At 50.9% G+C, this 14668-nt stretch overlaps 1 protein-coding gene and 1 non-coding gene across 12 annotated transcripts in view; one reads left to right on the top strand and one right to left on the bottom strand.

Moving 5' to 3' along the window:
* GATAD2A (GATA zinc finger domain containing 2A) overlaps window positions 1-14668 on the top strand; it is a 122516-nt gene that overhangs the window by 76578 nt on the left and 31270 nt on the right. For 7 of the 11 annotated variants that reach the window (XM_032271234.1, XM_032271231.1, XM_032271235.1 and 4 more), the window contains one exon: window positions 3230-3504. In XM_032271234.1, the coding sequence (XP_032127125.1) occupies window positions 3236-3504 (269 nt within the window). In that variant the 5' untranslated portion in view covers window positions 3230-3235. Of the gene's footprint in view, window positions 1-3229; window positions 3505-14668 lie in introns of those variants that run through there. The other 4 variants (XM_032271236.1, XM_032271233.1, XM_032271232.1 and 1 more) reach the window with 1 other exon arrangement.
* On the bottom strand, window positions 10788-10906 carry LOC116544702. Its single transcript, XR_004265999.1, has one exon. It is a non-coding gene; the product is annotated as a 5S ribosomal RNA (ribosomal RNA).

Here is a 14668-nt window from a genome sequence, read left to right as displayed (position 1 = left end):
TGTCGCACTTTCTTCTTCCTGACAACTTTTTTCCTGGGTCTGTGCTCGCTGTGTGGTGGCCGCCGGCCCTGATGTGCTGGGGGCACTGGTTCCGCCTGCCTCGAGGAGGGGAGGAGCCACTTTTACCGGCACCTGCCCTCCCCAGGAGCAAGAGTCCTGTGGTGGCCGAGGATTGGCCAGTGTAGGTCCTGCATTGGTTTTGGCAGTGGAGAAGGTTCTCGCCTCCTGCGCTCACAGGGCTGGCCCCGCCCACTCCAGCTGTGCTTGTCCTTCCTGGAGTGGGGGAGGGGTGCTGCAGGGCTCCGCCCCACAGCAGCCCGCCCCTGGGAGGCACAGGCACAGGGCAGGCGGGCACCGTGAGGCCCGCCATCAGTGCTGGGCCTGGGGTTGGCGGAGTTCCAGGCCTTAGGCTTCATAGTGAGCTGCTCTCCACCCTGAGTACACTCTGTTGAGTGTACATTCGGCCCGCTGCTGAGGACTCTGAACCACTATCACAATGGGGAGCCCAAGAGGAGAGGTCTCTGGGACTGGAGGGAGCCGCCCTCCTGGGCGTCTGAGGCCCTGCTCCGCCCTGCATCTCAGAACCTCTGGGAGGCCTCTCGTCCTGTAACAGTGACAGCGAAGCAAGGCCACACGGGCACGTACCCCTCATCTGGCTGTCAGTTCCACCTTGTCCTTGTGGGCCAGAGAGCCACAGGAACTCATGCAGTGTCTTGGGGTCGGACGGGCTTCCTGAAACTGAGCCCAGGACTTACAGGGCCGGAGGCTGTGCTGGAAGGGCCCCGCCTGGCTGGAACAGGGGCAGAGTGGGAAGCTTGGGGGTTTCTTTGAGTCACAGGGAAGGGTGCTGTGTCCTGGAGGTGGAGGTGCACTTTCCCTGTCCACCTGGGACCTCATCCCCAACAGGTATCAAGCCAGATTGGAAGCTTCACCTGTAGGGACAGAATTGCCCCAACTCCAGTGGGAGACCCTACTTGTCCAAGATCTTGGTCTCTCCTCGTCTGTCTCCTAGACAGGCTCCCCCCACCTTGGGCCTGGGACTGCACGTACCTGCTGTCTAAGGCATTGCTGAAGGAGAAATGTCCCACCCCTCCCCACAGTGAGGGAAGTGAAAGGAGAGGAGGAGACCCACACTCTGAGGGCAGTGACTTATATCTGCAGTCTCATGGGAGGCAGGACAGATTGTTAGTAAGTGAGCTGGTCAGATGGTGCTTATGGGCAAGGCACCTTAGAGGAAGGAATGACAGAGGCCATAGAACTTCAGGACTGAGAGGGACACCGTAGCGGTCCTGACCTCCCCCTGGAACAGTGAGGCCACGACTTCCATATTTGACCTCCACCTGGGCTCCATTCCATGGAGGAGCTGAGGGGCAGCTGAGCAGGAGTGGGGGCAGGGATGGACAGGCCAGCTAGGGGCAGCAGGGACTGCACAGTTGGTGTGGGGTGGGTGGTAGGTGCCGGCTGGGATGCTGGAGGGGCTGGGGTCAGGCGGAGGCGAGTCTGAAAACCTGTGCCCTTGAGATTTCGGATCTCTCCACCTCAGCCTGGTCATGTGGGGGTCAGCCTTGGCACCTGATAGTGGTAAGAGAGATGAGGTAGGGAGCACAGAGCAGCTCTGGGCCTGTGTGAAGAAGCATACCAGACGTTTCCTGGCCTTGAGGAGACCCTTGTTTCAAGCCTGTGCCTGGGTGCCCTGGCTGGACCACACCAGTGCTACACACATGTGGACGGCTTGCTCTGGCTCCAGGAGCACAAAGCAGCTGTCACTTTCTTTCCTTTCAGTCTGATCGCATGAGGGGCACATTTGGTCAGGACCTTGTGCTATTATTGCTTATTTGTGAAATTGGCTCTTAAGGAGGCTGCAGATTAGTCAGCTCCAGACCGTGTCCCATGGATGGTGACAGGACCCCTGCATTGCCTTGTGCTGACCCTGGCCTCCAGGCTGGGTCTGCCTGGCTCTACCCGGGACAGGCTTCTCCAGGGTGTTTGCGGGTGAGGAAACTGAGGCTCTGGCAGGATGAGTGCCCCCGCCTGTGAGGACACAGATAGAGCCAGAGGGCTTCAGCATAGAGCATGTCACAGGTGTGAATCGGGGTTCTCTCTGGGGCCCAAGTGGGCACCAACTGTCCTGTGAAAAACTGTGATACTTTGGGAATTCCACTACAGCTCAGCTGCTAAATTTCTTTTGTCCCCTGGTAAACACCGAGATGCTTTTTTAAGAAACCAACTCTCCCTCTCTCAGTTCCTGTGCCCTGCCCTGTTGGGATGTTGAGGCCAGGGACTGGAGCGGCCCCTTTAAGACTGCCTGTGTCCCAGACCCTGCTGTGGAATGCCAGCCGCCTCCCTGCAGACAGACATCGCTGTGCTGTCGTCCTGTCTCTGTGAGGGTTAACAACACTTCAGCTTGTTGTCTGGAACCGGTTCAGACTGGTTTTCTGGAAAGTGCTTTGTCTCTCCGACTGAATCCTGGGAAGGGTCATGTGGAGCCCAGTGATGTCATGGGATCAAAAACTGACTCAGCTGTTTTTTTCTTCTTTTTCTTTCTTCTTTAAATCAAGATATGTATATGCTGCAGGTACAGGCTGGTGGCAGGTTGACAGGCCAGGCCTCACCCTACTCAAAGTGTACCTCGCCGGCAACCAAAGGGTTAAATGAGACCCACCCCAGTCCCCACCCTCCAGAGGTGAGCAGGGAGTAAGGAGACCTCCCTTCACTGAAGGGGAGAAGTAGGGGTTAACTCGAGTCACCACAGTGTGACTAGTCCCAGGCCCAACCCTGCTCCTGGGACAGTACAGTCACCACCCTCCTGGATTCCAGACATGGCAGGTGCTCAAAATCCCAAAGGCAGGTAGTTCAGCCCTAGAAGAACTTTTCCTCTGTTTGCTGTTGAGCCTAGAGTACAGAGTTCCTTTCCTTGCTGATGAGCAGCCGCCTTCCACTGCTCCTGTCCAGCTCCCCGCTGCCTCTAGCCCCCACCAGGGTGGGGTGTAGCTGGGCTCCACCAATGCTCAGCAACACCGTGGAGGCTGGGGACACCCCACTCCTGCCTAGCCTTCCTCAAGGGAGTGATGAAATGTCCTGGGGATGCATTTCTGGGCCCTGTGTGTGTTGTACATTCTTCTGCCATCCTCCCATAGGGAGGAAAACACTCAAACACTGAAAAGTTTCTAAGAAGGTGACACCTTCATTGCACCCAGTTTAAATGTTGTGTCTTCTCCTCCCTCCCAAGTTCAGAATGACAGAAGAAGCATGCCGAACACGGAGTCAGAAACGAGCGCTTGAACGGGATCCAGCAGAGGACGATGTGGAAAGCAAGAAAATAAAAATGGAGAGAGGACTGTTGGCTTCAGATTTAAACACTGACGGAGACATGAGGGTGACGCCTGAGCCGGGAGCGGGTCCAGCCCAAGGATTGCTGAGGGCAGCAGAGACCATGGCCGTGGCCATGGGCAGAGGCGAAGGGTTGGTGGGCGATGGGCCCGTGGACATGCGCACCTCACACAGGTGAGTGGGAGGAGCCAGCAGGAGGGGCTGGAACCTGGAGATGGACCCAGTGTGCCCACGTTGGGGTCGGCCACACTCCAGGCCTGTTGGTGGCAGCTTGGTGAGGTCGTGGAAATTGCTGTAGGCTCAGCCCCAGGGATCACCCCCACTGGCAGCTGTGCTGTTGTGGCCATTCTAGGGCCCGAGGTCCCAACTGTCAGTGGCACAGGGTGTGGGTCTCACAGGGGAGGAGCAGGCACCGTCGTCAGCTCCTCTGCCATCAGCAGGCCTTTGCCATCCATGTACCTGCTGTCTGTCCAACTCGGTGCTTTGGTTTGTAGGGACACTTGAGTTTTTCATTTTGTCGTGCCTTCCTGCTTTTCAGATCTAGGGGTCAGAAGGCCAGGGAGGCTGTACCTACCTTGGTCACTTGCCTAGGAATAGAGTTGGGAGCCCAGCCTAGGGCACCCTTCATGGAGCGGGAACGGGGAGCTCACTCAACTCCATGTTCACTTGGTTCTAGTCTTCAGCTTGCCCTGTTGGTTTCTCCTTAGTCAACACTGATTACTTTAAGAGTGACTTTCCTTATATTCAGCTTTTGTGAGTCTCTTAAGGCAAAAGCTTGAAATAAAACTAAGACCCAGTCTACCCCCCATTTCGTGACTCCACATCTTCTTTTCTCTATGTAAAGAGAAATTCAGACCCACCACCTGCTCTTGCATCACTCCTCCCATTGGAGCTCTCCAGAATGTTCACACGCAGACACCCACTGAGGGCTGTGGTGTGGCCACAGCTTCCCGGCTGGCCCTGTGACAAACTCCTCTGTGACACATTGCTCTCTCCTGTCACCGCCCACCAGAGTGTTCTCCCTGTGGAGGGCTTGTGTCTCCACGCCAATTTGTAATGGACAGCTGGTGGCTCCTCACCTTGCTGTTTCAGCTAACCCCACAGGGTGACCCCAGCCTGCAGTCTTATGTGAAATCCATTTTTGGAACCCAGACTGTTGGGATCCTATGGACTTCAGAGATCGCCTGGTGTTCACAGTGTTTAAAATGAGAAGATTAATGGGAAAACCCAAGCCCTCTCCTGTTGATAAAAGCCTCTTAGTCTGAGGAAAGATGCTTTGTGTTCCTGCCATCCAAAGAGGGCTTTTCTGTCTGACTTTGCTCTCCGCAGTCCCCATTCTAAAACCAAGGTCCTCTTCTAAAGTCCCAGAAATAAAATTATAGGTCCAAGTCTCCTTTCCCTTTCTCTGACTCAGTCTTCAGCTGGAGACAAGTCCATGACAGCTCAGCGGGGGTGAGCAGTGAGGGGCTGGCGTGGAGTAAGGGCAGGAAGAGGAGGAGTCCGTGTTCATGGGGATCTGCAGTCCACGTGCATGGGGTCCCTTGTGCATTCCTGGGCTCCTCATGCATTTTCTCCTGTAATCACCATGTGCCCCTGCAGGATAGGCCAGTGGATTGTGAGGGAGAGGTTAAGTGTTAAACTCAGTTGAGGCTCAAACCCAGATTTTCTGTTGTCAAAGCGGGTGGCTACACTGGCCCTCTTGGTCTCTTTCCCCACTGGGTCATGGCTTCCAAACTGAGAAGATACAACATTGTTTCCTGCAGTTGATTGTGATATTTTCCGTATGACAGTAAAGGAAGGGAGCAGGGGACCGGGATGAACGCAGGTGCTGGTGTTGGGGTCCTCCTGGAGCACTGAGACGCCCAGAGCATTTGTGAAGCAGTGTGAAAGTGAGCGAAGAACGCAGCTCACAGACCAGCAGGCAGACTGGGGTCACATCACACTCCCTGACTGATCCTTAGCCTGTGTTTCTTCATTTCTAAGATGGGTGATCATCTCTGCCTTACAGGTTAATGGCATGCCAGGTAACATGTACCAAGAATCAGCCTCCATGCTCGGTGTGTAGTGAGGGAGGCAACTGATTCTATGTTGGCGACAACTCACCTTCAGTCTTTAGCTTAACTCAAAACGAGATGTCACGTGTATGCCTACTATCTTCCCCAAGTTCTCACACTGACTGTTGTGTGTCATTCTTTCGGGAAATACAGATGTGAGTTGTTGTTTTTTGAGACGGAATTTTGCTCTTGTGACTCAGGCTGGAATGCAATGGCATGATCTTGGCTCACTGCAACCTCTGCCTCCTGGGTTCAAGCAATTCTGCCTCCGCCTCCTGAGTAGCTGGATTACAGGTGTGCACTACCAGGCTTCACTAATTTTGTACTTTTAGTAGAGATAAGGTTTCACCATGTTGGTCAGGCCAGTCTCAAACTCCTGACCTCAGGTGATCCACCTCGGCCTCCTAAAGTAATGGGATTACAGGTGTGAGCCACTGTGCCCGACCGCAGATGTGAGTTCTAACAGAATCACAGCATCATGTCCAGCCCAAAGCCATTCTAAAACTTACCCATTCTGGAGCACGTGGCTCTTACTTCTTCTAATACCTTCAAATGAAGGTGTTAGAAACAGGCAGTCTTTGGATTCTTCTTGGGAGTGTCCACCTTGGTGCACCCTTGGGAGCCTCCCTTTAGCGCACAGCTGGTGGTTTCACCCAATCCCCAGATTGGTGTTCAGCCCTTCATAGGACACAGCTGTATCAGTCCACAGTTTAGGTTAGCTGACGCTCTTTGGCTTCAGATTCAGCGTCTTGCAAGACTGACCTGCCAATTTTAAACTGTTGTGCCAAGAGAATTTAATTTTCATTCTTTAACTTTTCAACTGAATTTAACATATGTAATGAAAAGTGTACATGTGAGTCACTAGATACACTTTTACAAACTGAACACAATGTCATGACCCTAATCAAAGGAACAAAAAATATTATAGGTCAGACGTGGTGGCTCACGCCTGTAATCTCAGCACTTTGGGAGGCCGAGGTGGGCGGATTGCTTGAAGAAAGGAGTTTGAGACCAGCCTGGCCAACATGGCAAAACCCTGTCTTTACTAATAGTACAAAAATTAGCCAGGTGTGGGAGACTACGCATGTAATCCCAGCTACTTGGGAGGCTGAGGCATGAGAATCGCTTGAACCTGGGAGGCAGAGGTTGCAGTGAGCCAAGATTACACCACTGCACTCCAGCCTGGGCAACAGAGCAAGACTTCATCTCACTAAAAAAAAAGAAAGAAACAAAATGTTACTAGCACCTCTGAACCCCTCTCATGCTCGCTTTCTTCACTGCCCTCCAGGGGTAATCACGTTCTTGACAATATGGATTAGTTTTTCCTGCTTTGGTGCTTTAAATAAATGGGATTATATAGTATGTATTATCTTCCTGTTTTCATTCAACATTGTGAGAGTTACCCATATTGTTGAGCATACCAGTAGTTAATCCATCTTCACTGCTGCATAGCATTCTGTTTATAGAGTTCCTATTTGGATGTTTTTTTAAACTGCCTCTTTTTCTTTCATGCTCTCTTATTACTGTCTTATGACCCAATTTGGGCATGTTGAAAGCTAGAGACAGTTTCTGATAGCCTCTAGGAGAGAGAATATCCTTTTTCTTAAGTGGCTGGTGAATTGGAATTATCAAGAAATATATATATGTGCATATGTGTGCATAGTACACATATTACTATGGTGAGATGGAGCATGTGAGGCAGATACAGAGGTAGGATTAGTTCCCCCCCACCTTTTCTTCCTCTCCCTTTCTCTTTAACTCAACAGTTTTTCTGTCTTAGTCTCCCAACTTGTGTGGGTATTTTATATTCCGCATAAATTGAGGGTGAAGGGCAACTTCTGGTTGTGTTGAGTGAGGAGATTGGCAGAATTGACAAAAGCAAAATGAAACAATTTCAGCATTCTGTAAATTGACCAGGGACGTACCACAATCTGAGAAGTGTTTATGCCTGTAACTGCTGAACTTCAAGTGAGAACAGTGACACTCTGTGGCATTTGGCCTGGAGCTATTCCCATACCCTCCCCCATATGTTTGGGAAAGAGGTTCTGACAAGGCTACAGGCAGGGTTGTTAGAGTGGTAATAACCATGCCTGTGGCCCTGTAGGTGAGAGTAACAGTGTTGGAGGTGGGCAAATGGGGAGGGACAGCAGCTCTCTTTTAGCCAAAGGTTGTGCCCATTGCTGGGGCAAGATAGAAAAAGTATTTGAAGAAATAAGGGGCAAAAACATACTTGAGTAGAAACTCACCCAGGAATCCCAACAAACCCTAAATAGCATAATACAAAGAGATCGTGACCTAGAGACATCATAGTCAAAATGTAGAAAATCAAAGAAAAAGAGAAAATCTTGAAAGTAACAAGAGAAGGCTGGGCGCGGTGGCTCAAGCCTGTAATCCCAGCACTTTGGGAGGCCGAGGCGAGTGGATCACGAGGTTAAGAGATCGAGACCATCCTGGTCAACATGGTGAAACCCTGTCTCTACTAAAAAATACAAAAAATCAGCTGGGCATGGTGGCGCGTGCCTGTAATCCCAGCTACTCAGGAGGCTGCGGCAGGAGAATTGCCTGAACCCAGGAGGCGGAGGTTGCGGTGAGCCGAGATCGCGCCATTGCACTCCAGCCTGGGTAACGAGCGAAACTCCATCTCAAAAAAAAAAAAAAAGGAAGAAAGAAAGAAAGCAACAAGAGAAAAGCAACTCAGCACTACTAGGGGAACATTAATAGGCTGAACAGCTGACTTCTGACTCGAGACAGTAGAAGCCAAAAGGGAGTTGAATGATGTTCAGAGTATCCAGAGAAGAAAACTGCCAACCCAGAATCCTATACCCAGCAAAAACCATCCTTCAGAAATGAAAGCAAAAAAGACATTGTCAGGTAAACGAGGCTCAAGGAATTCATTGCTTGCAGACCACATTGGCAGCTTAAGTATATGAGAAGAAATAAAAGGCACTGGAAATGGTAAATGTGTGGATTGATTGGAAAGATTTAATTAGTTCTGTAGTCTGGAAGCCAACCAAAGGCATAGAATGATCTGTTGGGTTTATAACATCCATAGGTAAAATATATGTGATATTAGTACAAAAGATGGGGAATGATGTGGAGCAGTATTAGAGCAAAATTTCTGTTTCTTACTGGAATCAAGTTAGCATCAATCTTATATAGATTGTGATTAAGATGCTTACTGTAATCCCTAGAGCAGCTTAAAAAAAAATCTTTAAAATTTAGTTTTTTTAAAAATCAGATCATCAGAAGAATTAAAGTTGTACACTAAAAAATATTTAACACGAAAGGAGGCGGTTCCTTTATTCATGGAGAAATAACAAAACAAAAAAGAGGACATGTAGAAAACAACAAAATGTCAAATGCCCATCCAGCCATGTCAATAATGCAGTAAATGTGAAGGATATAAATACCCCAATCAAAAGGCAAGGACTGTCAGATAGTGTAAAGAAGCAAGATTCAGCTTAATTATATGTTTATAAGTGACAGCCCTAAGATTCAAGGAATAATACGAAAGGATGGAAAAAGAGATGTTGGTAACTATTTGAAAGCGCTGGAGCAACTACTAATAAGAGATAAAAGACACTTTAAGACAAAAAATATTACCAGAACCAAACTGTGACATTTCTTATTTATTTATTTATTTTTAAAGATAGGGTTTCACCATGATGGCCAGGCTGGTCTTGAACTCCCGACCTCAGATGATCCACCCACCTCGGCCTCCCAAAGTGCTAGGATTACAGGCGTGAGCCACCGCGCCCGGCTATTTATTTATTTTTTAGACAGAGTCTCACTCTTTCATCCAGGCTGGAGGGCAGTGACCCCATCTCAGCTCACTGCAACCTCCACCTCCTGGCCTGGAGCAATTCTCCTGCCTCAGCTTCCTGAGTAGCTAGGACTACAGGTGCCTACCACTATATACAACTGATTTTTTGTAATTTTAGTAGAGATGGGATTTCACCATGTTTCATGTTGGCCAGGCTGATCTCGAGCTCCTGACCTCAGATAATCTGCCTGCCTTGACCTTCCAAAGTGCTGGGATCTGTGCTGGGCTGCAACATTTTTTATGATAACTTCAGGAAGACATAACAGTCATAAATATGTATGTACCTAACAGCTGAGCCCCAAAATACCTGAGACAGAGTTTCGTTCTTGTTGCCCAGGCTGGAGTGCGGTGGCACGGTCTCAGCTCGCTGCGGCCTTCACCTCCTGGGTTCAAGCATTTCTCCTGCCTTAGCCTCCTGAGTAGCTGGGGTTACAGGCACCCGCCACCATGCCTGGCTAATTTTTGTATTTTTAGTAGAGAGGGTTTTGCCATGTTCACCAGGCTGGTTACTATCTCCTGACCCCAAGTGATCTGCCCGTCTCAGCCTCTCAGAGTGCTGGGATTACAGGTGTGAGCCATTGCACTCAACCTTGGTTTCTCATTTCGTTGGACGAGCATGGTACTTGGGAAAAGTGCAGCTCTTTTCCAGAAGTCCTGCACCTGAAGTGTAAGGACTAAGGGTCCCTCAGTCACCTCGGTCCTGCATGGGGTGAGGGAGTGAGGACTCTGTGAATGGCCACACCTCACTGAGAATGTGTTTGTGCTTGACTTTTCTGAGGTGTCAACTCTCCCTGGGTTGTCAGTGGTCCAGGACTAGACCTGCTGTGTACCAGGCACTGTGCTGGCCTCTGGTGGAGAGGTAATCAGGACAGGATCTGATTCATCCAGCTGTTTCTTGGAAGACCACGTCGTGAAGGAAAGTGCAGAGGTCTTGGAAAGAAGGACTCGTCATTGACGGTGTGGCTCACTGTCTCTCCATTTCCTTATTTTACCTGGGAGGAGACTGAGCCATGGCTTCCGTGGTCCATGGATTGGGCAGACTTCAACACAGCCTAGATGGATGTCCGGCAGATGCCCTCCTGCTAGTGGTGTGTGGCATTCAGGCAGCTCTGTGTCTTCTTCCTCTCTCCCCACCTCCCCTTATATCGTGAGTGGCTTGTCTGCTCTGGGTTGGAGAAGCACTTGGCTCAAAGTACTGCCCATGGTGTGGACAGTACAGGCTGGGATGTGTGTTCCTTGGCCACTTTGGGCTCAAGGTAGCATTTGTGCTGTTAGATTTGATGTTGGATTTAGTATTTTTGGCCTTCAGCTCTCTGGTCAAGCACTTTTGGCCAGTGACAGACTGTAAAATGCACTGGAAATGCAGTCTGTTTATGAGACCTGCAAAGCCAGTCGCAGTTGTGGATGCTGCTGTCCTTGGTGACAATTAGAATCATTGCCCTTGTCTGTCTTTTTAGACTTTGGCAGTCACAAAGGGGACAGTGGGGGTGACACATCTGTGTCACTTCCCTGCCTAGGAAATGTACTGGCTGCTCATTTGATATTTATTTATTTATTTTTATTTATTTATTTATTTTTAAAGCCTACAGCACCCGATATTCCCAGGCAGTTTCCCATCCAAGTACTAAGCAGGCCCAACCCTGCTTAGCTTCCGAGATCAGACGAGATCGGGCGCGTTCAGGGTGGTGTGGCCGCAGACGATCATTTGATATTAAGACAGGTCAGGCCGGGCGCGGTGGCTCAAGCCTGTAATCCCAGCACTTTGGGAGGCCGAGGCGGGTGGATCACGAGGTCAAGAGATCGAGACCATCCTGGTCAACATAGTGAAAGCCCGTCTCTACTAAAACTACAAAAAATTAGCTGGGCATGGTGGCGCGTGCCTGTAATCCCAGCTACTCAGGAGGCTGAGGCAGGAGAATTGCCTGAACCCAGGAGGCGGAGGTTGCGGTGAGCCGAGATCGCGCCATTGCACTCCAGCCTGGGTAACAAGAGTGAAACTCCGTCTCAAAAAAAAAAAAAGACAGGTCACCGCATCTACCCACTGTGGTGAACATGAGTGCCCATCATTAAAACGCATGTTAACGCACAAGCCTTCCAAAAGCAAAACAAATCAGAAAGTAATGTGATATTGCTTCCTCTCCAAGACATCCAGCCACCCAGCTATCCAGAATGTGGGATTGTGTGGATGGCTGTGTTTTGTTCTGTGACAAAATGGGGCCAGCTGGAAAAAAGGTGTGCTTACTGTTTCCAAGATGACTCTTAGGGTCGTGGATAGAGTCCTTGCTGTTTGGGCAGATGCTTTTTACAGGGAAGGGAGGAGAGGGTGAAGTCAGCACCGGAATTGTGGCCCCCAAGGAGGTCACACAGGTGAGCATGAGGCTCTCCTGGTGTGCCTGAGACAACGAGTTGTGATTCACACATGCACCTGGGAGTCAAACCCTGACCTCATCACTGCCCAGGAGCCCTACCACCCCCTCCAGAAGGGCCTTCATGCACCCCCAGCCCTTCCTGTTTTGGTGCTTCCCCACATGAGACTGGTCTTGACTCTTTTCCGGTTTTCTGGGGATGCACTCCCATAGTCACCCTCTGGGTGTTTTGGGATTTGCCGCTGGGGTGTACTGGTGTGCCTCTGAGTGGTGTGCACCAGTGCTTCTCGCCTGTCAGACATCTCGCAGCCTCCACTTTGGGGCTGGTGTGAGCACCATTGCTGTGCAGGTCCCTGCAGATGTCTCCAAGTGGGCATAGGTCAGCATTTCTCTTGGGAAACACTCGATTTGAACTGCAGGGTACAAATTCTCTGAATGGTTAGTGGTTTTAAAGAAACAACTGTGCTTTCCCCTCAAAATGGTCTGTGCTATTCACACTCAGGTGCAGCAGTCCAGCACTCCATCTTCATTTGGTGTTCCCTGTCTTTATGGTTTTAGCCACTGGGTCCTCAGAGAGGTCAGGGTCCAGGCCCTAACCTGTGTGTGTGGCTGTGCCTTAAGCCCTTCACCCTTGTCCCTCTGTGATGGAAGCACGAGGCCAGGCAGAAGAGCCCCTTGTGCTCATCACATAGCGGATGCTGGGACGGACAGTCGCTGCTGCCACAGAACGCCTATCATTGTTGTGTTGGCTGCCTGTTTACGGGTGGAGGGGATGTCTTCACAGCGGTGTGCAGAGCTGAGCCTCCACCCCTGCTCTCAGGACCATGCCTCGCCGCAGCTGTGCCTGACCCGTCGGCCGGCTGTCTGCAGGAATGCACGTCCTTGAGTGAGATGGACGATGGACGAATGTGGCCCAGCTGTCGACATGAGGGCCCAGGAAAGGGCTGGGTTCTCACAGCCCAGGGGCATGGTTTGTGACCCTCGCACTGGCTGCCTCCTACAGCCCTCCTGACACGGATTGAACCCCTAAACCCCCATCAGGGTGCCAGAGCTTTGGAAGTGCTGCAGAAAGAAGCCTTTTTCCTTCTGTGTGTCCACTGGCCTGTCCCAGTGCCAGTGGTGAGGCAAGGGGCTCCAGGGGCGGGGCACTCTGTGGACAGCTCTCTGGAGCCCCCTCCCCCGCTGCCCCAGCCCCTCCCCAGCACCTGTCGAGGGCTGGCTGCTGCCTTTGACTTGCTAATTCTCTGTCTGCTGCTGGGCAACTTCCAGAAGAGGCTGGTTGGCCCCAGGGAGCGCCTTCACCAGCTCCAACCAGAAATCCACAACCTGTGGGCATTTCCTAACTCTTGGGAGCTGAGAGGTACGTTCCCTTGGGAATCTGTTTCTGTGCGCCCTTCCCTGCTTTAGTCACCGACCCTCCAAACCTCAGCAGCCACCGTCCGTCTCCTCCTAGTTCTCTATGTCACCCCTTTCCTGCAGGCTCCTCATCCCATTTCTCTTTATTTGGGACTCTGTCTAATCCCTGAAATTGCTGAAATGTGAGGGGTTCACCTGTACTTCTAAGAATGATTAGATTATTTAGGGGCACCAGGATAACAGACTGCCCTGTTTCTAACTCCCCAAGTACTCAGCTCACACAAGGGCCATAGCGTGAGCCAGCCCCCTGTCAGGTCAAAGAGCATCGCTTCTAGTCTTCCTGAACTTCCAGCTTCTCCAAGGTGTTGCCAGCTCCCTGTTGCCTTTAGACGCCCTCCTCTGGTCATGGAGGGGACTTAGGATCCCTGACTTTGGACAGTGCAGGCTCTCTGGGGATGTCATTGTCCTGCGGTGGCCACACTCTGTATGGACATTGAGGAGATCACCAGTAAATGCTTGGCCTTCTCTGTCCGAGCTCCTCTCACACATCTGTCATTTGAGCAGATGTGCAGATTAGGCAGACCCCTTCCTTTTTAAATGACTTGCTTTCTGTTTTGCTGTTGTGGCTTCTTATATCTCCTCCCAGCATGTATTCCTGCCGTTGCCTTATTTGTCACTCACCGACAGGCTCCTCTTCCTGTAACTGATGCGCCAGCTGCTGTAGCGGGTTATTTAAATATCCCATCTACCTGACCAGTGCTCCGCTTTGCCTGCTGAAACGGAGTTCAGTTATGTTGCTTTTCAGTCTGCAGCCAGTTTCCCTGCCATGCTGCGAGCAGTTGCACCGTAACCAAACTGGAGGTTACGGGTCTGCTTCTGAATGCTCCCTAGACTGAGAGAGCTAGTCCTGTCCCTCATGGTCCCCTAACCTGGTGGAGTCGGGTGAAGGGCAATAGGGCCAGGCCTTGGGGGTCTCTGTGTGCAGAACACGTAGAAACAGGAGTGGATGCCCAGGAACTCGCAGGGGCATGTGTGATCCCGGGTGGGACAGGCAGGCATCACACCGAGGAGGGCGGTATTCTCCCAGTTAGCAGAATGTGCCCTGGGAGAAAAGCAAAGCCTACCTGGTTAGAAGAGATCTTTTTGAGTTTTTTCTTCTCTTAAGATGAGCATATGAATTATAATTTGTAAGCCTGAGGGGGCAGCTGGTGGTATAAAAAGAACGTGGTATAAACAGCCCAGATCAGCCGTGTACCGAACCTATGTGTGGCCTGGGACACTCCACCCCTCCTTTGTGAACACCTCTTGTCTCCTCTGTGAACCAAGGCTCCACCATAGTGTAAAGTCACAGTGCTGATGGGAAGAACCCCCAAGAGAGGAAGGCAGGGTAATGCCTGAAGCCAGGCTGAATCAGCTGCCTTTGGAGATGCTGAGTTCTCTGTGGTTGAGGCTCGGGCAGATGCCACCGTTCTCCCTGGAGGGTGGGAAACAAGGGAGGGGACGGACCTCTGATAGGTGGAGAGGTGGAAGACATAACACATGTTGCTATGTGCCTCCTTTGCTTGGGACTGGTGCCATAGGACTGCAGATTTTTAGAGCTTATATCTTTAAAAATAGTTGTGTTGTAATCAAATTGAAAAGCTTGGGGGTTCATGGGACTGAGACCTGGTGCCATGCAGAATTCCGCAAGGCAGGGCCCTGATAGCTTTCATACAACAGAGCGTTCTAAAGAGAGCCAT

The sequence above is a fragment of the Sapajus apella genome, unplaced genomic scaffold (assembly GCF_009761245.1).
Source record: "Sapajus apella isolate SASKATOON/1434 unplaced genomic scaffold, GSC_monkey_1.0 scaffold227, whole genome shotgun sequence".
Taxonomy (NCBI): domain Eukaryota; kingdom Metazoa; phylum Chordata; class Mammalia; order Primates; family Cebidae; genus Sapajus; species Sapajus apella.
This window is presented reverse-complemented; position numbering and strand designations above follow the sequence as displayed.